The 26,205-nt window shown below is 37.4% G+C and overlaps 1 protein-coding gene across 2 annotated transcripts in view; it reads left to right on the top strand.

Annotated features, from left to right (window-relative positions):
• The first annotated feature begins 384 nt into the window (after positions 1–384).
• The window catches only part of ANO10 (anoctamin 10), a 120,906-nt gene continuing 95,085 nt past the window's right edge, over positions 385–26,205 (top strand). Inside the window, exons 1-11 of one of the 2 annotated variants that reach the window (XM_014248416.2) lie at positions 385–488; positions 3,571–3,744; positions 4,798–4,980; positions 6,394–6,528; positions 8,067–8,186; positions 10,116–10,685; positions 13,080–13,135; positions 14,644–14,718; positions 15,685–15,867; positions 19,194–19,385; positions 21,471–21,599. In XM_014248416.2, the coding sequence (XP_014103891.1) occupies positions 3,585–3,744; positions 4,798–4,980; positions 6,394–6,528; positions 8,067–8,186; positions 10,116–10,685; positions 13,080–13,135; positions 14,644–14,718; positions 15,685–15,867; positions 19,194–19,385; positions 21,471–21,599 (1,803 nt within the window). In that variant the 5' untranslated portion in view covers positions 385–488; positions 3,571–3,584. Of the gene's footprint in view, positions 489–2,710; positions 2,841–3,570; positions 3,745–4,797; positions 4,981–6,393; positions 6,529–8,066; positions 8,187–10,115; positions 10,686–13,079; positions 13,136–14,643; positions 14,719–15,684; positions 15,868–19,193; positions 19,386–21,470; positions 21,600–26,205 lie in introns of those variants that run through there. The other variant, XM_088055467.1, reaches the window with a different exon arrangement.

Genomic DNA, 26,205 nt, shown 5'->3' with positions numbered 1-26,205 from the left:
ATATTGGAATGGACTATCCTAGGAGGTGGTGGAGTCACCATCCCTGGAGGTGTTTAAGGAAAGACTCAATGTGGCACTCAGTGCCATGGTCTGGTTGACACAGCGCTGTTCAGTCACAGATTGGACTCGATGGTCTTAGAAATCTTTCCCAATCTAATTGATTCTGCAATTCTGTGACAGGAGGCAGCACAGGCAGCAAAAGGTGGAAATAAACAAGAGGATGAAGTGTGAGCTGGCGGTCCATACGAGCGTTGTTGAAACACTGACACCGGGGCGTTTTTAATTCACTGACATGGGAGCATTTTGGAAGGCCGCAGAGGGGGCGGCCGGGCCCGGTTGGGCCGGGCAGGGCCACGGCGAGGGGCGTGGCCGGCGGCAGCGGCGGGCGGTGTCACGCTGGGCCGGCCCGGCGCCCATCCTGGCAGCGCCCGGTGCCCGCGGCCCGCCCTGCCCTGCCCTGCCCTGCGGATGTGGAGGCGGCACCGCCGGTGAGTGGGGAGTGGGCGGCCGGGACTCAGCGGGAAGGGGCTCTCGCTGCCTGCGCCGCCGCCAGGGGAGGAGCCTCCGCCCTTCCCGCCCACCCCGCCGCGGCGAGGAGCCAGTGCCGAGCCTGGGCAGCCGTGACACCCCCGGCGCTTCCCCCGCCGCCCCGGCAGCGCTCGGGGTGGTGCGAGCGGCGGGCTGCGCCGTGGGCTGCGGGGCGAGCGGCGCAGGGCGGCGGCCGGCGGCGAGCGCGGCCGGGCCGGGGGCAAGCAGTGAGTCACCGGCCGTGCTGGCGGCGGGGCCGGCCGGGCTGCTCTCCTCCCCGCTGTTTGGGTTCCTAAAAAAGCAGAGCCAGGCGCAGCCTGGTAGTGGGAAGGAGCCGCGATGGGCCGCCTTAGAGCGGGCACGGCCCGGACGTGGCCGGGGCAGCTGGGCGGTGAGCCGGGCTCTGGCCCGCTCCCCACCGACACGCCCTGGAAAAGGGCTGCAGCTCCCTCTGCCCTGAGCTGACAAGGTGGTCCTTGGTCATGGGTTGGAGTCCATGGTTCCAGAGGTCTTTTCCAACCTCATTAATTGCGACAGCCACGCAGCCACGCCGTGAGAGCCGAAGCTCGGGGGTTTGAGGGCCTTTTTGGGTTGTTGCCCGTGCTTCTGGGTCAGTCGCTAGTTACACAGTGTGTAGGATGAAAGAAGAGGCCAGATAACCTCCCAAATTACCTTGAACAGAGTATGTGCTGGGCGTTGGACAGCCTCTTAGGAAACTGCATTTGGAAATACACGATTTGGAAGAGTGCTTCAGCTCTGTTGTAGTTTTCAGTAGTAATAAGCCTGAAAATAACAGACTTACTGAAAGCCTGAAAATAAACTGAAAGACAGTAGTTTTGCATTAGATATTAGGAAGAAATTCTTTGCTGTGAGGATGATGAGGCACTGGAACAGGTTTCCCAGAGAAGATGTGCATGCCCCATCCCCGGCAGTGTTCAAGGCCATGATGGATGCAGCTCTGAGCAACCTGGTCTAGTGGAAGGTATTCCTACACATGACAGGGGAGTTGGAACTAGATGATCTGTAAAGTACTTCCAAACCAAACCTTTCGTTGATTCTCTGATTCTTATACAGTCACCATGCCAAGGACGATGATTCTGAATAAATTACAGGAGCCAAGTCCACTGAGTAGCACACTGCTTATTAAAAAGGCTGTTTTCAAGAGATAACTGTTCTGCAAAGTGATATTTGTAACCAGTCTGTAATATTTAATAATTATCTAGTGTTTTTCATACTTTGAATTCTTTAGAAATGGCAGTATACACAATGTGTCAGGCGTAATTTTAGCAAACCACTGCAAACCCCTGATTATGGATAGTGATGCGTTAAGGTGCAGTGACTTGTCAGGACAGTGTAGTTAGTCACTGACGAACTCAGTTAGTGCCTCATCCCCGATTGTTTTTCTCTGTCTGATTCATTCTGTTTGTGCAGATACACATCTGAAATTTTAAAAAACACTTTATTATTCCAGTGCAATTTATTAAAAGACATGAATACTTGGGTTCAGAGCTGTAAATCTCTGTTGCAGAATTGTGTGCATGTGAAAAGGCAAGTGAAATTAACCAAAAACCCCATTGAAATTTGGCTTGAAAGATTTTTCTGCAAGTCGAAATTGACAAGCTGAAAAGACTTATTTATTATGATATGCATATGTTTACAGTATCACTGTATTTTGTAGAATAATTTATAAGAAATACTGGAGACTGATTTGTCCTTGAATCAAGGAAGCATAATGGTCATAAAAGCTGAACTACATCCTTAGAGCAACTTCCTTAGAAATGAAGTATTTTAACAGGAGTGGGGAAACTGCTTTAAGGAAGTGGGTAAATTCCCTTCTTCAGGCAAGTTACTAGCAAAAAATTCACCAAACCTTCCCCTCACTTTTAAACTTGGTGAATTAAATCTGTCATAGGTTTTTTGTTTGGGTTATTTTTACTTTTTAAATTTTTTTATGGAATAGGTTAGTTATACCAGATTTATTCTTTTTCGACATCTCTAAGTTGCTTTATGAAGCATGGTACAATGATCTCTGTAGAATAATTTATATAAAATTTGTTAACAATTCAAAAGAGAAGTGTCTGGGGTTGTTCAGCCTGAAGAAAAGAAGGCTTAGAGGAGACCTTATCAGTCTCTACAGCTACCTGAAAAGAGGTTGTTGCAAGATGGGAGTCTGCCAAGTAACAAGTGATAAGACAAGAGAAAATGGCTTCAAGTCATGCCATTAAAATTCTGTGAAAAATTTCATCATGGAAAGGGTTTCCAGGCATTGAAGCAGGCTGTCCAGGGAAATGGTTGAGTCAGCATCCCTGAAGGTATTTAAAAGATCTGAAGATAAGACTCTTGGGGACATTGTTTAGTGGTGGACTTAGAAGTTCTGCATTAATGGTTGGGCTCAATCTTGAAGGCCTTTTCCAGCCTAAATGGGTCTGCAAGTCTATAAAGGCCTGCTTAGATAATTTGGATGATTTGCACATAAAGTTGTGCTGCCAGTGCTTTACAGCTGGACTTTGTCACTTGGTTTATAGGTAACAAGAAGTCATTTAAGTGCTTTGAGTTTAATTTGCCTGTCAGTTTGATAGGTGTCTTACTCACCTACCCAAGATGGTATAAGTTTCCTTGTTACAGTTAAAGCTTCACAAGGTTAAACTGATCATACCACGACAAGCTTATTGATTTTTAAATAATTGTTCGACTAAGTTTCTGTTAATGTTTTCATTTGCTGACAAATGCGCTGTCAGAAGTTACAGGCTGTTGTTTTTGAATATAGTTTCACCTTATTAATTTGTTTTAATTTATTTGCTTTTCTCTCATTACTGCTTTGCTATACATAGCAACAACAGTTTTCCTACCTAGAGAGTAGGACTTAAGTGCCATGGGAAATCAGTAGCATCTTCACACCTGGTAGTAGTAAGTGTGTAAAAGTGCACACCTATGCCTTTGATAAGCATAGACTTGTGTAATTCATTGCAGTAAAGTTTTGGTTTTTTAGATTTCTACCAGATATTTTTTAGCACTTGCATTTTATTTTGGTTTTGTACTTAGCAAGCTCTCAAGAGATGGCGGAAAAAACAAAAGAGATGATGGAAAGCTGGTCTTTCTTGGATACTGTTGAGTCTAACTTCAGGCCCCTGGTAGTAATTGAACTTGCAAAGGGCACCAAAGAAGAAACCATAGAATGGTTCACTAATCGAATTGTGGACAAAAAGGCAAACGGAGGTGAGTACAGTATGATATCCTGTAGCAATTTGAAATTAAATTGGCTGTCACCATCATATGAAGACATACAGAAAATTAGTTTTCAGGGAATTTGTGGTGTAATGATTATTTGCCAATCTCATTTAGTTTTGCATTTCTTGAACCCACTTAACCCTGTTATTAATGAAAACATTGGCTTAAGGTCAAATTCCAGTTGAGCTCTAAAATTCTTCCATTTTTTGCACTGAAACCCTGATAACCTATGTTTCAATGTAGTTCTCACGTCAGTTTTTATAGCAGTTGTCTAGATATGTTTCTCCTGTTGCTTACAGAAACATGGTAAGCCTTGCCTGAATGTAGATGTTTCATATCCTGTCCATAAGCCTTCATACCATGTTGTAGAACAAAATTAAATTAGCAGAAAGCAATTTAATCTTGGTAACTTCATGTTGGATTTTATTTATATTTTTGTTAGCATGTAGGGTCTTACAAAGACAATATTTCATTATTCATTTTGGTATGCTTCTGGGAGTTGAAGTTTGTTCATTTCTGGGAATGTGAAGAATTTGTTATTCCTTGGACTTTTTTTAAAACTTTTTTTTAGAAAAGTCATTATTTGTGGCTGTTGTAGCTTATAGCTACATATGGTCAGTAATATTAATGTGGCTGATGGATTTGCGACTACAAACTTGCTTTCAAGGCTCTGTTAGATAAGTTAGGGATGTTTCTGCCTCAAAAATCTGATTTCCTTAAAACCAGTGGGACTGTTTGCAGAAGCACTTCTTGCTTTTATGGTGTGAGCCTTAAGGGAATAGATCCAAACAGTCCCCATTGTTCCACTTCACTGTTGAGAGTGCTTCAGCAGAAATAGGACTAAATCGGGGGGTGACCCTGCAAGATTCTGAACATACTATGTCAAGTGCTGTTGAAACCTTAATTCTTTGTGCCCTTAAAAAGAGACATTTTCAGCACTCCTGTTAGCTAGAGCAAATATGTTGGATGCCAAAATGCTAGAGCTTTTAGACATAATTTTAATGTATTTTCTTGCTTGTTTTACCTCTCTTTGCTTTAAAGGTGCACAACTACTGATTAAACCACTGGTTACGGAAAATGGAGTTGAAAATATTTATCTGGTTGGAGCTTCCCACTTAAGGCTGTTGCTGGGAGCTGAAGCTGTAGGTTTGGTGAAGGAATGCAGTGATAACTCAATGAGAACTTTTACATACAGCAGTAGAAAAACTTTCAAACATTTTGCAGGTAAGCAATTGTAGGAATCTTTGTCGTTGAAAAGTGGTGACTAAAGATTATGAGCAATTACGCTGCTAAATATTTTACAGTCTTTCTATTCCTTTCCATTTCCTGGAATGGTAACTGTGAATAGCAAGCAGAAGACCAAGCTGAAAAAAATACTTGTTTTTAACTACAGAAATTCAGGTCACATCATGAATTTTGGTTTCTTTCACGTGTCTTTAATTTTTTGTTTGTCTTTTCCTTCATGCTTTTCTGTTCTCCATATAGTCTCTTACTTGTATGAAAGATTTTCTTGGAAAATAAGACAGGAAAAAGAGTTGATAAACATGATTTTATGATTAACAATCCATGTTATGAATTAATGTAGCAATTTAATTTCCATGAGCCAGTTCTGAGGCTTATTATCTTGAAATTATAAAAAACAGAAACATTTTTCTCTGTTAATTGTACACATCAAACAAACAATAATTAACACAGGCACATTCAATGGGATTTGGGCATGATTTGGGCACGTTTCTTTTCCTCTTTTATTTTGTGGGGATCTCAACACAGGAAATTTTCCTTTTACATGTGCTGCTTATAAGGTTCTTAACACCCCTACAGTGGCAGAACTCATTTTTTGCTCTGCAAGTAAATACTGGAGTTCCAACTTAGTCTTGCTAATACTTTTCATGTGCCTGGTTAAGTGATGCCTTTCACCACATTTTCAGTATAAAGGTTCTTGGGTCTGTCTGAAACAATTTTTAAGTTTTGTTGTTCAGTGGTAGTTTTGCTCAATACCACTGCTGTGCAATGACTGTTGCAGTGTCTTTACTTTTGTGACCTTGCTTTCCTGAAATTAGGAAGCCTTCAGAAGAGCTGTCATTTGCAAAAGTGCCACTTCAATTTCTTTGATGCCTTTACATTATTAATGCAAATCTGACACAAATTCCACTGCTAACAGAATCTTTAGGATTAGCTGTATTTCCAACTGCTGTAAATATATTTTTGGCTCTATCTCCTGGTATTTTTTCTTTTTAAAAACCCAAATTTAATTTTAGCTTTGTCCAGATGCAATCAGAGAAGTTGTCACCTAGAAAAGAAAACCTGCAGTCTGTGTTGTCTTGATAGTATTTCTGGTTGCCCAGTTAAACTAATACTATACTGTTATTCTTTATATTAGAGTTTTGTTGATATTTTAGCTTCTTACCTAGTGTATTTAGGGCAATCTCTATAGTTTCTTATTCTGAAGGGGGGGAAAAATTATCTTTATCTCAGGGAAATCTGACTCTTGTTTCCATGATGATAAATTAATGGGGTTGACATAGGTTTGTTGCTGTAATTTCTTTTTCCCCAATTCTGGTAATTTTTTGCAGTTGTTCGCTGCCAGGATTGTATTCCTGTGCTGCACAATTTCATATAACCTTCCTTTTTATTTAGATGACAATCACAATTTCCTTACAATGGCAGAATGTCAGTACATCATCAAACATGAACTTGAAAATTTGAGAGCCAAAAATGAAAAAATGATCCCTGGATATCCTCAGGCAAAGCTGTACCCAGGAAAATCAATAGGTAAGTAATGTAGTTTGTTGCCTCTAACTCACTGTGTTGGTATAGGATAGTGTTCATGGTGAAAAAAAAAAAAATTTCCTGTAATGAAGAGAAATCCTTCAGATGTTCAAGTCCTACTATTTTTAGCCAACTTTTTCACTGCTCCAGTAATAGGACAAAAGGCAATGGATGCAAAATACAATAAGAGAAATTCTGAACAGGTATCAAGAAAGTATTTTTCTCAACAGGATAATCAAACATTTGATCAGGGTTTTAAAGAGATTGTTGGTAACTATCCAGGGAGTAGTCTTCTAAATCCTCGCTAGACAAGGCCCTGAACGACCCAATTTAAGCCACACCTACCTTGAGCAGGAAGGTGGACCAGGTTCCTTCCAGAGGGCCTTCCATCCTGAATCATTCTGTGAGGCTGAGGCACTGGACTTAAGTTCTCTTCAGCTGGGTAGTTTTTGCACATGTTGATTTTATCTGTTATTTTAATTAGTACCAAAAGTATTTATTATTTAAATTACATGATTATAAACTTGGATTCTCTCTGTATAAAAAGACTAAAGTGAGTACCAGTGCTCCAGAGTTACAAATTTCATAATTTGTAGGAAGGAATTTTTATTTAATCTATTTGGTTTCACTGATCTTCCTCTTTGCTTCAAGAGATTTTCTTTTTCATGGGAGAAAGAAGCAATGAGAGCTGGTGCTATTTTTATGGTAGCTAGATGATAGAAATGGTACAGATTCTTAGGAGAATGTAACTTAATAATTGTATCTCCTTATATTAACAGTATCTTTATTCATTAGTGTTGGTCATCAGAGAAGGAGATCCGTGCATGTTAGTGGTTCAAAAAATGTAAATAAATGTAGATGTCAGATGAGTTTAAATTGGTATTTTTTTTATATAGCCAAGGTATTTTTCTAGTTAAGTCAAACAGGTGATGATGGGAAATAGTAAAATACTGTCACACTTCCAGTGCCTTCCAATTTTTAAATTTATTTTCTTATTTCTATGGTTGTAACTTCAGAGCAGTTTCTTAATTGTTTATCCACACATGCAGCATTTTTTTCCATAACAAAATTAACTATAAATTATGGAATATGTAGTTTGTTTGCAATGCAGATGTGATGTAATTTATGAATTAGTGTAAACTGATAATTCAAAGGTTTTTTTTGTATCTTTCCCATAATTAGTACAAAAATGACTTTGTGGCTATCCCCACAAAGCTACATGTGGCATTTCAGTCCTGACCTGTAGCCCTTTTTGCTGTTGAAGCTGCATTTGGTTATGTTGCAAAGCTGTGGAGTAGTTACTATAGGTAAAAAGGTTGCTCTTTGTCTTCCAATGGACAGTGCAGTATTTGCAGGAATAGGTATAACCGCTCTCTATAATTTTTAAATTAACATGAGACAATTCTTGTAGGATTTGAGTGCTAGATCTATTTCAAAGGAACTTTAGGCTTGCTAAGTGCACAACATAACCTGTTCACTTATGTCAACTACACTGTCCTTTGAAGGAGTGCTAGGTATCTATTTTTCCTTTTCTCTTCTAGTGAGAAGATTATTGACCAGTGGTGTTCTTGTTCAGATTTTCCCTCTGCATGATAGAGAAGAGCTGAAAAAGCTTAGTCACAGCTGGTATGGCCGAGTGAAAGTTGGTTATCAACCTTTAGGTATGTGAACAGCCTCTGTGTTGTGGTCATGCAGTGGAGTTGTGAAATTAGACCATGTTCTTTTACCATTGGGACAAGTTTTTCCTCTTTTAGTGTTTCCTGGGTGACCTGCTGAAATGGTTCTAGACTTGCAAAATTGTTGATTCCAGAGCCTGCAGATTCAGTGCCTGTGAGTTTCCATGAAACAGCAATCTGCACATCACAAATTCTCCCCACCCATCATGAAAGCAGGAATGGTCCAAGCCAAGGCTATTTTTTCAAACTGACTCTTGACAAGCTCCCACATGTCTGGAACTCTCAAAGCTTATTTGTGTTGTAGGTGTATCAAAAGTATATTTACAACTGTTTGTTTTAAATTCATTGTCTGAAGGAAGACTGTATGTTGTTGCATGCCAGCATCACTTGAGTACATTTTAGACACTGCATAATCTTAAAATGAATATAATTTTTAGTCTGGCAATGTGGACAGTTAAGTTCTAAACTCTAAACCTGTAAACTTTATTTGAAAATAAGAAAATAAGCATTTGGGAGCTTGCCTGATTATAAATCTCTGGGTCTTGCAGTTGTTTGAGGCTCTTTCCTGAGCTGCAGGAAGTTAAAGATCTGGCTCGATAATGCCTGCCTCCAGAGCATTGTGTTTGGAGCCTTATTATGTGCTGGTCTTTTGTTTATGTGAGAAAGGAATTTTTTTTGGATTGACACTGAATCCATACAAAATTTTGAAGTAAATCCCAGAAGCCTGTTAAGCATCTACTAATTTAGGCGTATCTTTCATGTTAGAGTGTGAAATTATGCTAATGACACTTGAATGTATTTGTTAATGAATTTTTGATTGACAGGGATGTTGCAGTGCTGATCCTTGTTTGTTTACCTTTCCTTCTTGCTTTCAGAGACTTTTATCTGGTTTGCAGTTGTAAACTTCTGTTCTAGTGTTTTGTAAGCCATAAGAATATTCTGGTATTGCATGTGAGGTTTTTTTGTGGTAGTGTATTTACAGTGTCAGTTCAGAGGTCATGCTTCTATGGTTGTTTCTTTAAGCTGGTAAATACAAAACAGTGGCAGACAAGCAATCTGATGGTCCAAACAGGTAAAGAAAAGTGATTTCATCATTTTAAACTGTTTAATAGGCATTTTTGTATCTAATTACTTCTACATTATAAGAATAATAATCCTGTACTTTTTTTTATTAGTAAGGTAAGTGATATGTCTTCATGGAGGTAATACATCTGTCATGAAGTATACCCATTACTAGTGCACTTTATAAGTCTCTGTCGCACCTTAGCAGACAAACCTAGTGAGTACAGCAAGTAATGTATTTCATGTATCAGCTGTCTGCTGAAGAGAATATCTCAAACTGAGTACTCTGTCTGATGTGTTTAAGATTTTAGTTTTTGATACACCTGTCCATCTATTCCTTTAGTTCCTTGAGGGTTAGCAAAGCACAACCTAGCCCTTGTTGTCTCTGTACAAGCCAAAACAAATTTGTTTGCCAGGAGTACATATGCCAGGGGGAATTTTCAGAAGCTGAGCATCACTTGCTGTTTAAGTTTGGTTGTTATTACATCAGATGTCTTCCATGCCATTCATTAATCAATTTCTGTTTTCAAGAATGATAGTATTTTCTCTTTGGTTCGGTTTTTTCTTTTTTCCCCTCCCCTTTCTTTGGATATCTGTTTGATTTCCTTGCCATCTGAATGGTATGTTTATGTGGGGGTACATATATGTAACTTTAAATAAGTAATTCAGAAAACCATCTGACTTTTTGTAATAAGGGTGAAGGAAGAAAAAAAAAAAGCAATTATATTCATTGTGTTATTTAGAAGAAAAGAAATCTGGCCAATGGAAAGTTGTAAGTTCATGCAAGGTCAAGTTTGATATTGTATTGACGTCTGTTGAGTGTAGTCTTTATTGATTAATTTCTTTCTGCAGATGATATACGCTGCTACTTTGGCGAAACCATTGCTCTCTACTTTGGCTTCTTAGAGTACTTCACATTTGCTTTGATTCCAATGGCTGTCATTGGGATTCCTTATTACATGTTTGCCTGGGAAGACTACGACAAATACGTGATGTTTGCCACATTCAATTTGCTGTGGTCCACTGTGATACTGGAGGTTTGGAAGCGGATCTGCGCCATCCTGACGTACCGCTGGGGCACGCTGCTGATGAAACGACAGTTTGAAGAACCAAGACCAGGCTTCCATGGTGTGCTGGGGATCAATCCTGTCACTGGGAGGGAGGAGCCAGTGTACTCAAGTATTAAGAGACAGTTACGGATTTACCTGGTGTCCTTACCATTTGTGTGCCTTTGCCTCTACTTCTCATTGTATGTGATGATGATTTACTTTGACTTGGAGCAGTGGGCTCTGGATTATCACAAAGAGAATGAGTCTAACTTCAGCAACTTGATGCTATTCGTGCCCAGTATCATCTATGCCATTGTGATTGAAATTATGAACCGCATCTACCGGTATGCTGCTGAATTCTTAACATCGTGGGGTAAGAAAGTTGTTCATTCTTCTTTCAAGTTAGAATCCCACATACTTAGAATTTGTTTCTTTGTAGAATACACTACTGTGATTTCTTGTTCAACAGAATGCTAAAGAGATTTCCCATAGTAGGTTCTTGCTGTGGGTAAAAGAGATGGCCATTTTAAGTTCTTATATTTTCAGTGTTCTGGGATTGCATTTTCATATTTGGTTTAATTTGGTCTGAGTCTGACATGCCATCAGAAGGGGTGATCCTGCCTTCCTCCTCAGCCTCTCTCTGCCTTTGGTGCAGAAATTCCCCCTGCCTGATTTAGCTCTTTGTCTGGCTGTCTCAGCCATAGTGCTGGCAAAAGGGGTGGGGGGAAAGCTTGAGGTTAAGAGCTCAGAGGTGCATGGATGGCAGGAAGGATTGTCCTGGCAAGTTGCACCCACAGCCTAGGTTTGCTTACTATGCTGTAGTCTACTGTACATCAGTTCAGAGGGCAGAGGCACTGAGATAATGGAACCAAATCTAAACCCACTCTAAATGTCACATAAAAGTGTTTATGTATGCTACATATATAATAAAGACTGGCATTCCACATCCCAATGTGGATGTGGAATTAAACACATCAAAATGTGTTTCTCTGAGCACTCTAAGAAGAGGAGGAATGTTATAATAGATTACCCCTTTTTTCCCCCCCTTGTGTGTGTGATTTATTTAACAGATTGGGCTTCGTGTTTTGTAACCTAACATAAGGATAGTGAAATACTGGTGTTTATTTTGAATTTTAGCACTTCTACAGACATGCGAAATCACTTTCAGACAAAGTTAATAGATTAAGCTAATGAGAATTAACTGCATTGTGTAGCTCCATATGGCATTGATTTGCAGGACAGAATCCAGATTACTAAAGCTGGAGACCCAGAAAATTAGCGGAAGAAAGATAAGGGAAGAGGGAGATTGATGCAGAAGACAGAATAAAAAGAGGTGTTGAAGTGGGGGTTGGTTATGCTTGCCAAAATTATTTGCTCAGCAAATGCAACCTGGCATCCATCCTAGTAAAAGGAAGCCATTTCTTTGTTTATGACTGTTCAAGGCTTTTATTTAAATAATAATTTTTAAATTCATATCTAGGGCTCAGTTGGCTGTGTCATTGTTTTTACTATACTGCAAGAAAAGGCATTTCTGTGAAATACTTATGTTGATCTGATAGACTAAAATGTCTTTAACAGGCACCTCAAGGGGTTTTTTAATCCAGACTTTTTGGGTTTTAAACTGATGTTTCATGCTCAGCAGAGGCAGTATTTATGTAACCTGCTACGCTGGCAGCTTGTGCCTTTTCTGTGCTATCCAATGTGTTTCTGCTGCCATGCTCTGAATAGGCTCAAAAGCTCATCTGGATGTCCTATCTTCTCTCCCACCTGGCATATTTTTAAATAATACCTGACTTTACAGCTAAAGTGACAAAGCATGGAAAACAATTTGGGGTATTTTAAGCACCCCTCTTTCACCCATTTATCATGAAAGCTGATTGTATAGCAGAAGCTAAAAGTAAAAAATTACAGTCACTTGTGTGCATTTTCACATGTCAGGCCTAACTTGATGCTCCTGTCAGAATAGTGCTCTGATGTTTTGTCCTGAGCAAGGTCTGTAGGTGTTGGTGTCTCCTTTCATTCTTGTTGAAACAACAGCACATCTAGCGTGCTGCCTTCTCAGTTACTGCTTACCCAGGGCTTTAAAGGTGCAATCTAACAGAACAGCAGAAAGAAACTGAAAATCTCCCATCCACTTCCCTTTTCTCCCCTCTAGTAAATCAGCCTTCCTGAAACATCAGGTTTTGACTGTTCATCTTGAATGAACTGAAAATCTCAATTTAGAGTGAGTAGTGCATCTGTTGAGCTTCACGTACTCTCATCTTGCTTTAGAGTGTAGAGACTTAACTAAATTCCTTGTAAAGAGATGGGAATATTTTCGTGTTTACTGGCTTTGAATTAAATTTGGTATTGTTACTTTTCATTATATATTCCTATTAATCTTGCATTAGTTTTCAGCCAAAGAACAATCGATAACTAGACACATTTTGTTAAGTCTTAAGAACAATGGATGTTTTTTAATTCTATAAAATAGTTCTTCAGAGTAAGAAATACATAAAAGAAGAAATTTTTGCGGTAGAAAAAATACTGGAGTTGTAGTCAAAAATATGTATGATAATACTGTGGATCAGATTACCTTCATAGATTAAGTGAGGTATTGGTATAAATAGTATAAAATCTTTCTACCATGAAGTGTTTGAATAATATAAACTGTTAGATAAGTAATTTTCATGTGGAATAAAAGTGTCTGTTCACTCTTTGGATAGCAATGTGTAGTACATGGTAGGAGCTTTTGCTGCTTACTAATTAATAACTTTGTTGGTTTTAGAAAATCACAGGCTGGAATCTTCATATCAGAATCATTTAATTCTGAAGGTTTTAGTGGTAAGTATGTCATAAAAGCAGCTTTTAAGATTTTTTAGAAAGACAGCTTGTGTGACTGTACCACAGTGACCTACAGTTTTACTCAAGGCCAAATAGTAGCACAAATATCAGAGTAAACAAGATTGCTGTTAGGGTTGCAGTAACTGCTAGACTATTTTAGATGCCTCTTTTATAGTGGAGTTAGCTTTTTATTTGTATTGAATTTTTATTTGTATTGAATTGTTCTTTCATTAGGATGCTGTATATATAAGTTTTTATTAATTGGTGTGGTCCTGTCTTCAACTGAGAACTATTCTGTTCAATTTTTGCATGATCTGATGGTAAACCACATTTTGTAAAGTTAATATATGAACTTCCACCTATACTAACATTCAGAGTTAGTTGTACTAACTGTGTATATATATATGTATGTATATATATAACTGGTTAATTATATTAACAAGTCAGAGGGACCTGAAAATACCTGTCCAACAGTCTACTCCTGTGCAGTTCATAGGACATGTAGTTCTGTTTAATTTATCTAATCTTGTTTCCTTTTTGAAAAGATAATTTCAGTTTCTTCCTTGTTTATTTCCTCAGTTTCCTTAGAGTTCCTTCTTTGTTTCCTTCACCATGTTTTTGTATGTGTGTATGTTTATTTGGTGTTTTGTTTGTTTGTTTGTTTTGTTTTGGGGTTCTTTTTTTGTGTTAAATCTCTGTGTTACCCATCTGTTACTGGTAACCTCTAGAGCTGAAACTCTTTTAGATATCACTTATACCTTTATCTCCTCCTGTAGCCTTTCTCATAAAACTTAGAACCATTTATTTTTCCCCATAGGGTATTTATACAAAATGATTATAGAAATAAAGAAATGTCAAGTGTAAGTTTCCCCCAGTTTTCATTCTCAGTCTGTGAATGGCTCTCTGCTCTCCCATTATTATCTGTGTGGGTCAAGAGCTCCAAAACTGGAGCTGCAGCACTGACAGCAAGTAGGAAACTTCGGAGTTTGATTAAATACTGTGATTATGTCTCATTTTAGAAGTAGGAAATATTTCTCTTGGCCATAAAACCTTTTGAAGTGATTAAACATAAACTGCAACTAACATATATAAAGGAACATTTTTACAGATTGAGAGTAAATGTATTTTGACTAAGTATTTATTAAAAAAAAAAGTCACTAAATAAAGATCATTATATCCCTTCTCTAAACTTATCTGGAGAAATTGCCAAAAAATGAAAATTAAGTACAAGGTGATGGGTTTTTAATGCCTACATTTCATAATTCAGTTGTAGCTCTCTTTGTACACTTTGCTTTAGGCAAGCTTTAAGCTTGTTAAGTGAAAAACTGAGTAAGAACAATATTGAAAATATGTTTTTTCTGACCTAAGGTTTAAAAATGGTAAAGAAAATTTTGATGAGCTGTGTACATCTTCATGAAAGCCATTTAATCAAGGCAGCTGTTAAGTTAGATGATATTCTGCATCTGAACTTTTGCTCGAGTACTAAAACCAAATATTTTTATTTGCAGTTCAACTTCTTAAATTGTTTTGCATCTCTCTTCTACATTGCCTTTGTATTGTTTGATATGAAGCTTTTGAGGCAGGTGAGTTCCAAGAACATCTTAAGAATGTTGATGAATCTCAGAAAATAAAGTATTGATTTGAACAGACTTCAGTAGTTATTCTAAAACATAAACTTGGCAATTAATATATTTCACCTATATTTTAGAAATCCAGCTTCCATGTTTCAGTTCCCCTAACATCATTGCAGAATCATAATGGAGTAGAGTAATTCTTTCTCTCTGTATAAATGAGGAACTGTTTTCAACTAAATTTGATTATTCTCTCACAAAGATGAGACTGGGAAATTTTAATTTCCTCTTTATTTCCTTTTATGTTAGAAAATGTTCTTCTCTGTAGTGTTCTTAATGAGAGACTCTTGAGAATAGGGTCATGATTAAGTTCAACTACAGTGAGGATCTGAGAATAAATAAAAGCAAAAATAATTTGTAGTTGGTATTTTAAATCAACTTTCACTCTCAAATGCATGAAAAATTGGTATAAGGAAAATATTTTTGCTCTAAACATAATGAGCAGTACAACAAGAACTTCAGCTCAAGACCTCTGTTACTCTGAAGTGATCTCTAGCAAAACACTTGACATATCTGTCTATACCAGACATAACATTTGTGACACTTCCTCTACTTTCAGGTAAAATCAAGAAATAAAAAACATAGAAAAAATTTCAGTCTTTAGCTCTGTGATTGTCATTGGCATATATTAAATATGCATTATCCTTCACTGTACTTGGTGTACTGTTTACAATATATATCTAGATACACAAAATATTTAGACTGCTAACTCCTAATTAGTCCTTTTCAGCACACAGCAAAGGATGGGAACTAGATAATTTACACTTTTCATATGCTATTGCTAGGTTTGTTAGGCTGGCCCATTTTTCATAATATAGTAACTTACAGTGTTACTCGAGCTCACAGAATTGCAAATGATCATAGATTCATCACAATTGTTTTATTTTTTATTTCTTTTTTTTTTTTTTTTTACTTAAGAGTTTGGCCACTTTGCTGATAACTTCGCAGATCCTCAACCAGTTTGCAGAATCCTTACTTCCTTACTGGCTCCAGAAGAGATACAACAGGAAGATGAAGAAACGCATGTGTTCCAAGAAAACTAATGCAGACCTGTCATTAGCTGAGCAGGTCAACATGGAGAAAGAAATGGGAACCTATTTGGTACGTTGTAGTACAGTAAAAGAGTTAAAACCTTTCTGGGCTCTAGTTGACAGAGGCACCAGCCAAGGCAAACAAGATTTTTTTTGGCTTTCTGGCGTGGCTTATTTCCAGCTTCATCAGCTTTGCTGGTAGCTGTTTATGGAGCTGTAGGTTATCCTGGATCAGGAAGTGGATACAGTGTAGTAACGCCAGAATGAAGGGGGAGGAATGAACAACTCTATCTGGAACTACCTAACCCGTATCACTGGAAAGAAGTATTTGTGTAATATGCCTTTAATCTCCAAGGGTAACCCAAACACTACCAGGATGAGTAGGCTGGCACAGGGAAGAGGGAAATTATTTCTGTTTTGGTTGGATTTTGCAGTGGTACTAGTTTAAATGGTCAGTTGAACTAGAGCCTGAGAGAGAACACATCTGGATGTGGCCAGAAAAGGAGGACAGAAGAAGCCAGCTATTCAAAACAATATTCCAACTGGATGCTCTTGCCTCTTGAAACCAAATAACAAAGCTTTGGTATTCACTGTCTTGGTTCTGTTCTTGACCACCTTCTATCCAATATAATTTTTAATTATTTTTAGTGGATTTCATGCAATTCATTACTTAAGATTCTGAAGAAATTTACACAGTGGATGTCAGTGTGTATGTTAAGGCCTCACAGACTGGCTGACAACTTGATCAGATGCTGCAAGCACAGTCACAAGAGTCTTAATACTGTATGACTTTTGCTTTTATAAAAAAAGAAGTACGTGTAGATAGTGTATCTTTCATGTAAAGGGTAGACATTAGCAGTTTTAAATTTGATAATAACACCATATCGAATTCCTCTCTTCCTGCATGAAGTGCCATGAAATGGGAAAGAAAGAACTATCACCTTCACAATTTAAAAACTGTACAAATATATTCCTGTGTGAAGGTTGGAGCGAGATAGAATTAGACAGCCTGTCTTGCAGTGCAGAACACAGCAGAAGCTCCCGTGTTATTGTCTGAGCTGGTAAATGGGCACAGTCCAGCACTGCACCTGCACATCGGCCAGCACAGCTCCCAGAGTTGTGTGTCAGCATCAGGCCTGACCAAATAAGCTTTGCCTCTTAGACCTGAGCTGACTCCTGATTCTCAGCTGTCACATACAAAGCCAGAGTGGTGTCTGAGTCACACTGCCCTGTGCTGCTTGTGCAGAGCTGGATCAAGTGAATCTGCACCTGTTGTACTGTTGTACCCTGAATAGTTTTTCATGGGGGACCCAAGAGGTCAGTTGTAGAGTTAGGACTTTGCCTTGGATGTGTCCACTGCTAGCCTCAGTTTCAGTTCTAAATGCTGTGTACTCAAAGCCTTAATTTTATATTCAGTCTCAAGATTATTGTTTTGCTGTGCTTGTGAATAAATGATATTAGACCACTGATTTGTTTGCAAGCAGTGAGCTGTCAGCAGGCAAGAATATTTCTAAAATTAAAACTGTCACAAGGGGGAAGCATTTGACTGTTTAGTAACTGAGGAGTCTTGACAAAATTCTGTATTTCAGCCACCTTTGTTTTGATCTCTTTTTTCACATGCTCTTCAGCCTTTAATTCTCTATTCTTTTTTGTCCTCATTCTCACTTTTCAGATATCTAGCCCTGTTTAAGATGTAAAGATGTCATGCAGTAATTTCTTAACTTTTATTTTTCTAATTTTTGTTTCATTCCTCTTGTTAATTTTCTTCATAATTTATTCCTTGTTTTTGTTTCCTTGATGCTGTAGCTGATCATGTGGCTGCCAATGGCACAGTTACAAATTTCTTTAACATCGTCTTGGACTCCTGTTTTCTTACACAAAGTTTCATAAACTGAATAGGAGAAAAACAAATACTTATTTACTTCATACTCTGCTGTTCTAAAAGCCAGTAGGTATTGGGCAAGGAAATGAGAAGTGTGAGGAAGCAGTGGGAATACTGTGCAGTTACCAGAAGGAGGAGCACAAAGGAAAGCTCTCTCTTTGCCTGCAGTGATTGTCTGGGAAAATGATAGCAGTAGCAGATGTGTGGCTGCCATTCCAGTGAATATTCCTGCAAATGTTCCTAAAGAAGACCTTAGTAAAATTTAAAATTTGTACAGAATGTTTCTCAGGGAAAAAAATCTTCCTGGCTTTAAAAGTTAGGTAGCTGTTCATGGTCCGGCCTGCAGATGGGTTTGTGAGACCGAACTATATTGTGGAACTTCAAAGCAAGCTCAGGTGAGAAATGCAATTAATGAGTACCCCGTCTTGAGTTATGAGCTTGCAGACTTCTACTGCCTGTCTCTGTTTCCTAGGAGAAAAAAATGCTAGGTATTAGAGATGGCAGTCAGTTTAACAGCTATGATGGACAAAAAAGAGTAGATAATCATGTGTCTGATGCATGGAACCAAAACCACTTTCATGTGGTTCTTGCAGTAATTTCAGTTACTGTCAAGTCTTCATGATTTCAGTTTTGAGAGAGAGGACAATACATGTGTCTGTGTAAATACAAGATACCTAGATCCCACTTTAACTTCTTTGTGGTATTTCACCATCCTTTGTTTATGAACACTTTTTCTTTAAAAGTAGTTAGTTTGGTTCTTTCATAACAAAACTGCTGCAATCATAGCAAACTATCATTTATGCTACAAAACTAATATGCAAATAAATAAATTATCACCTGCATGTGAATACTTAATCAGCATTTAAGTACCCCCATTCTTGGTTTAAGGATCAGGGTATTGATCTATTGGGATTTGTTAAATAGGGTTTTTTCCCTTCAGATGTCAGTGCTGCCTTTTAGATTTCAATCTTCTATCTTTCAGTCTTCAATCTTCTGTCCTACCCATTTTGAAATAAACAAGCAGAAATACCAGGAAAGAGTAGCCTATCTACCAGCTTACCATTCTGGTTAAGTCTTTCTTGGACAGACTGAAATGCTAGGACTTTTATTGCCACAGTGCTCTCAGGAGAATGTTCTGCCAGTTTAAATGCATGATGCTGTTTTTCTGTTCCTCACTGTTCCTTCTGTTACTGTTTAAGTGAGATTTCAGGAACCTGCATAGGTTGAATGTGTTTTTGTACTTACTTCATGTAATAAGGATAGGAAGTGTAACTTGCAGAAAATGCATTAGGCAAAAGGAAAAATCTGGACCTCCCCTTATAAGAAGTTTTTAGTGATTGAATAATTCCAAATTAATTAGATTTTTTTAAAAAAACCTTATCTACTCTCAGTAGTCATTTCCAAACAACTGATTTGGGATGAGGAAACATATTTACAACTGTAGTATTAGTTCTGTGTTTCTTCATAGATTTTTTGTAGGTTAAAGTTGTTCTTATATTTCCTCTGTTTTTCAGGGTACTTTTGATGATTACCTGGAGTTGTTCCTGCAGTTTGGCTATGTGAGTCTTTTCTCATGTGTTTATCCACTGGCAGCTGTTTTTGCAGTGTTAAATAACATCACAGAGATATATTCTGATGCCTTAAAGATGTGCAGAGTTTACAAGCGTCCATTTGCAGAACCCACAGCAAATATTGGTGTTTGGCAGGTAATTTTTGTGTCTTTATTTTTTTTCTATTAATTTGTTTAAAAGAAGTTTCAGCAACAGTATGAAAGCTTTGTGTTTGTCCCATGAGCCACTTTAAACTTCAGTAGGTACTTTGTTCTTTGCAATGCCCTGGAATATCATCTATCCAGCTATATATCCCAGTGATATTTTTTGGTGGGACTTTTGACCAAGACTTTTCAGCTGCCTTGGAAAATAAAGCAGATCTTTTCTTTAGTTCTTGTGCATGTATTGTACTTGTGTTGCAACTTCAACAAATCAAAGCTTCCAGATACTGCCCAGTATTCTTAATAGCCAGTGTATTTTAGAAATGGTAACTTCTGATGCAATCTCAGAAGTGTGGAGCTCAGCAGCGGTTTCAAAAGAAATGCAAGAATGGGTAAGTAGTTGGATTCCTAAGCCAGGCTTGTGGCCTATGCACCCATGGTTACTGGTACTCAAGCTGACTAATTTGAAAATAACCTGGAACTGTGAGCAGGAGCTGGAACTTTCTGCACAGCCTGAACACTGCAGTCTATCTAAACAATTCCATGATAATAGTACTGGGTTAAGCATTTTCTGTCCTCAGTTGTTTGTCCATGCAATCATGCTGCCACCAGCTATTTTGGGGCCTGTGGAGTGCACTACATCAGTGAACTGATCCAGACCAGAATTTTCTGGAGTGACTAAGTTGCACCCAGAAACTTTAGCCTTCCATAATAGCAGTGCTTTGTAAGGGAGTGTGATAAGGTTGGGAGACCTTTCTAAGACATGATCCATATTCTAGTTTTATTTAACAGATTTTCTAGTGCTATGTAATGGAGATAAAGGTCACAATGAGCTAATGGATTATTCAGTTTGGAGGGGTTGTAAATATTACCACATGAAGCAAGTGAGAGGTGAGAAATGAAATCCTTAAACTTCAAGTAAAACACACAGTAAAAACATGCAAACCAAGAATTCTGAGCAATGTTCATTAGACACATACATAGATATTAGTGAAGTGGACTGAGAGTTGAAGTCTTTTAATAATAAGTCATTAAAATGTATGAATTATAATCTGATTTCATTTTAACATGGGATGCACTTTCTCTGTCCAGATCTATGCTGCCAACATCTTAATGGCATAGCTGCATTGACCAGTTGTGTAACCACCAGAAAAATCAGGCTGTGATCATAAGTCACAAGTATAGCTGCAGGTGTATTAACAGGTTTTTTTTTGCTAGAATAGTTTGTTTCAATCAAGGCAGTAGGCTGAAAAATTATTACTACAGTACAGTAATTTTGTTTTATGGTGTCATTTTTTAACTAATAGGAGAAATTAATTTGCTTTGTGAATTAAAAATAATAACTAAATTTTCAAGTCATCCATTTCACATGGGAAATAAGAGTATTTGCTGAAAGATTTCTGTTGACGGAATACTGGAATTATTTTATCAGGTGAGCTGAGTCACTAGCTTCTTGTAAAGGAGAAAGTTATTTCTGCTAATTCATTGTGACAGTCACTAAAATTCTGTGTCAGTCTTTCTCATTCCAGACAGGACCTTGGAATAAGTAACCATTCTATTGCAAATGTAGTTGTTAAGCTGTATTAATATTTTCAGACATTTTGTGGAAGCTCTGTAGGCAAGAGCTTCATAGACTTGTTATGGCATGTGTTTAAATGTAAATCTTTCAACAAATCTCAAGTGGTTGTGATTTAAAAAAGGTGTTCTGAACCATTCTTATCTTTTCATCTCAACATTCAGACAGAACTTCCAAAACCAGTATTAGGACTACTAGTTCCTATTGGGATTTTGCAGTTTTTCCTTTATCCTGAAATAAATTTGTTTAGAGGTACAACTGTAGGTGAGTGCTTACTCTTTCATGCATTCAGGTTACAACCTTGCTGTGGTCTTGTCAAGATGGTGAGTTTGGACTGCTTGCCAAACAAGTCCTATGCCACAGAATTCAAAAGATGACAAAAAATAAGTTAAAGTAATGGGTCTTCTGAGGCTTTAATGAAGATAGAGGTATGCAGAGCAATTAGGGGACTAGTAAGTTAGAGGTAATGGTCATAACTATAAATATATTTGTGTTTTGTTTCAGTTGGCCTTTGAAACTATGAGTGTAATATCAGTTGTTACTAATTGTATACTGATTGGAATGTCTCCAGAAGTGGATGCCCTTTTCCCAGACTCAAAGATGGACCTTGTTCTGACTGTGGCATTCGTAGAGGTAAGTCTGACTTCAAACAATGCATGTTGTAGCAAACAACACAAGCACTTTACCTCACAGCTTATATTAGAAGGAAGTTAAGATTTTCCTATCAGAGAAGTATTTCAAAGTCTTTCTTTTTTGATTTATTTCTCTTCTGTGTTTACATTTACTGTGAATGCTGTTGCCATACTTTCCCAAGCATTCCCAAGATACCATGCATTTGTTGCTTCATGTACTTCAAGTATTTAGTAGCGCTATTTCAAGAAGCAAAATAATCACATTTTTGTGAACTGTTTATTTCTTTACTTGGGTTATGACCCCAGCATATCTTAAAAGACTTCCTACACAATCTTTATGGACATATCCTGTAGGGCTTATCTGAAACAACTATGTGTCATGACTGTAAATATTTGTGATTGTAACAGCATTTGGGTTTAATCTTCTCCTAATTCCATGTAGTAAGCACATCAGTGTCATTCCTTTTCACACATGGAGGGATAACTGGGTATTTTACAGAACTGATATTGAGTGACTTTGCCCTTATAAATCTTTCCTTCAGGGCTTTCTAGTATTGCATTGCCTTGACTTTTACCATTATTCTATTTTAGCTTTAGAAACTGGATTACTTTTCTTACGGCAAAAGGTCTGGGTTGTGTATATGTAATTACTAAAGTGCATCACCTTACAGAGGTACATCAGGAGCATATATTTCCTTGTTGTTCTTTTTACAGATATTAAGTCTTATGCAATGAATCATCAGCTTGCTTTGAATTTTATTTTCCAAGCCTTAAGGTTTGCAGATTTAGCTGTAAATATGAATCATGTCGACTGAAGTTTGTCTATGTAGACTGAAGTCTACAGGCAGCATGATGCACTCTTGTATTATACATGTATGGACATTTGCATTAACCTCAGTGAGGTGTTTTAATATTAAACTAACTTAGCGAATCAGATTTAACAATATAGCTCATTACTGGAACATACCTAGAGAGGTGATATTGTGAAAACTGGCGGAGTAAATGTAAGCAGTATGGATTCCTGACAGCTTAGAAATGGGGCTGTTTTTGCCTTTGCTTGCTGTGTGTTACCCTTTTATCTGTTTAAATGTGAAGCCGATCTCTAGGCAGACCTCCATTTCTTGGTGTAGACTAAAGGAGAATAACAGCACTTTTCTTGAAATTTAAATTCTGCTAATATGCAACCCTTTAGGGAATGGGAATTGCAGCATAATAATGAGGTAGCTCTTGGAACTCCTTAACATTCTATCTCAAATTATCTATAAATACTGTGGAAAAGGGAGATTCAGAAGACAAAAGGAAGAAAGTTTGGTGGGAGAAGGTAAATTAGTACTGAGGGGAGGAGAGGGGAAAATGTGATCTTATATAGAGAAACAACTTTGGTGAAGACCACCAATCTGTAATTAACATAGTATGAAAGGACTATTGAGGGCTGATGCTGGGTGAGCCAGAGGAAATAAAAAGATAATTTGATTAAAGAAAACTCAAGTATTCTCTATTCTGTTTAATTAAAAAAATGCTAAACAACCAAACAATAAAACAACATACCATAATGCATTGGTCAGAAAGGGTCTATTTAAAAAAGTTTTAATCAAAAGTATCCAGTAGGCTTGATGTTTTTAAATATGTTAGTCTGATTTTTTATTTTTTTTTGTGATTGTTTTTGTGTTATTACCAGCTATATATTTTCTGAGGAAACAGAGAGATGCAAAACCAACATGTGAGTCTTACAGTATGTTTCTGGAGCATTACAAGCCATGTGAATTCTTTGAAATGTTGTTGGTTGGTTATAAACAGTTCCAAAACTACTCAATGTGAAATATAAAACTTTCGCAGTCTCCGTAAAGGCGCTCTTTCAGTAAATTTTAAAAAGTATTTGACAACTTCACAGTTGTAGGGCTAGGGTTTTTTTTTGTTTATTTGTTGTAGTTTTTTAAAGAGACGGAGAATAGCTCAGGTCATAGAATATTGCAAAATGTTTTGTAACACGAATTTTGAACTTTCTAGAGTCCAAAAGAGTTTTCCTAAGTGAAACACATTATACAGAAATTCAATTGAAAAAAAAATATGAAAATGAACACAGCAAACATAAGTTTTATTTCTGTTCAAAGTAGTTTCAATTGTGTTGACCGTTAAATGTTCTTATGTTACATGTTACAGAAATTTTTTAATCAGAGGTTCTGTACATATTTCTGGTTAAAACATTGATTACAAAAGGTTCAAAGAGGAGGATTACTGGATGCTATGGAGCTATGAACAGCAGCAGTATAGATTTATGTCTTTTTCAGGAGATGGGGCTGTTTTTGCTCTTGCTTCCTGTGTATTTACTCCCATCTTATGTGTTACACTGGGACTTTCTTTTTATCTGGTGCGTGATGAAACAGATCAGGGAAGTGATGTGGGAGAAGCTGTCTGACTCAGTTCACTAGGGAGCAGGGCAGGAGCAGTGGTGTGTGGGAGACACGCAGTAGTGCTGTGGCAGGTTTGTGATGGATTAAATTTGTAGGACTTCGGCACCACTGAGCCCTTCTACTTTTAGGTATCACTTAATCTACAAGAAAGATCTCTGAACTATGAAAGGAGCACAAATCTCATGTATTGGCAGTGTTCCCATGCACCTTTACTCTATTTATTAATGAATAAGCTCTGCATTTCAGTTGTACAGAAATATTCAGGAACAGAATATGTTACATGAAACTTCTAGGACAAACCTGATGCATCTAAAGTGCATCAATGCCAGGATAGATGAAAATTCAGATGTGTCAGGGTGTTATTATAAAAGTGTTTCAGATCACCTAGTAGAGATTCAGAAAATATGATACAGTTGAGTTATTTTATTTTCTGATGTTTGCTGCAGGTAAAGATGAGAATTTTACTGTGTGTTTAAGCTATTTTGACAGCATCTTGGCAGGCGGTTTGAAAATGTTAAGAGAGAAATTTATTAGAGTTGGCTATGTGTATTTTCACATGTTCTGTTGATGGAGTAACCTACTTAAATCATAGCTGTCTTTAAGTATTTTAATCAGTTTTTAGTAACTGAGACTCCAGTTGAGTATTTGGATATCTGTTTGATGCAAAACCAAACAGAAAAGCACTGTTGCTGTCAAAGCCAAGCATAGGTATTAGTGATGTCCTGATTTTTACTCTTTTTTTCTTCCAAAAAATGGTAGTACTTTTTAATAATAATACTAATACTCTTCAAAGGGAAACAGTTTATATGGCAACATTTAACACCACCCACTACTGAAGTAACAAAGAACTGTATGTGATATTCTTATAAGCATTCTGTACCCAGCCCCTACTGATATATGCAAAATACTTTTTTCCATTAACAACTCTTAACTCTGATGGTGTCTGCATTTTTGGTGGGAATATGTATTCTTTGAGCGAAGTAAATGTTAATTAGAATACTACAGAATAAAATATTACCAATTTCAAAATAATGGCAAGCATTAAAATAATAAAATATAGTAATATTTTTTAAAGTATTAAACCCGTGATTTTTTTTTGAACAGTTGACCTATTTTCATCAATTCAACATCTGCTTCCATGGCAACATGATTTGAACCAGGAGCAGAATGATGAAACTCCCCTCTTTTACTTATGGATGGATGCTGACTGCAGCCAGTGCTGTTTTCAAACAAAAAGAAGTAGCTGAATGTCCTTAAAGCAGGAAACAGTACATCTTTATTTTAAACAAATTTTAAAATAGTTGTATCACATTGTGTGTTTAGTTATTCAGACTTCACCATAGACACATAATTCTGGTGTGAATTCAGGTGCAAAGTAGGACATTCCAAGCACGCGTCTGTGCTTGTGTGAAACTGTTCCAAATCACTTCTGACTGCCTACACTGATTTAAACCACAAAAAAAGGAAATAACTCTGAAGTAACTTCTGCATAGTTAGGGAAGTAGGTTAAAACAAATGTAACCTTAATTCTGCAGTCCTTTTAAAAAATTTTCTTGGAAAAATGGTTGACAAAGAGCTTTGTTCCTGATTGTTTCTTTTTTATGTGGGCTTTGATAAATTTAAGGAACACTAATTAAATCAGTCTCGGGACTACTCTAAGAGTTGAGTTCAAGAAATCTGTTCTATGTACTACTCTTAAGCAGTGATTTTTGCTTTTAATAGTACATTAGTAGTGGTGTTTTGAAGCAGTAGCTGTGAAGTATAGCTCCTCATTAATGTGTTCTAGCCTCCAAAAGCAACTTGTGTATCCAGCCCTAAAGTGCAGTAAACTAATGGAAACCTTTTTTGCAGAAGTGCACTTAGCCTGGATATTCCGCATCCCATGAGGTATTTGGGAATTAGCTTGGGAATACTAAGCAGTAATGAAGGTCCTTCTTGATAATGGTAATATAAAATCTGACATTACAGTCTAGAAGCATGATTTTTGAGAAGAATGTAGATTAAATAGATGAAGTAGAGGACCTTTGCATAGGGACATGGGTGGTGTATTTGTAGTAAACATGGCTTAAACAGTTGGTCTGTGTTGATTTTCATGGTATCCTCATAAGGACATAGATCTTCATGAGCTTCATAGAAAAACCTGTATTGAAAAGTCAGTTCTGTAAGAAGTGTGGAGTGGAATAAAGGAAGTAGTCT

The sequence above is a fragment of the Pseudopodoces humilis genome, chromosome 1 (assembly GCF_049639895.1).
Source record: "Pseudopodoces humilis isolate 2021_Gansu_Grassland_sample_001 chromosome 1, ASM4963989v1, whole genome shotgun sequence".
NCBI classification, from domain to species: domain Eukaryota; kingdom Metazoa; phylum Chordata; class Aves; order Passeriformes; family Paridae; genus Pseudopodoces; species Pseudopodoces humilis.
This window is presented reverse-complemented; position numbering and strand designations above follow the sequence as displayed.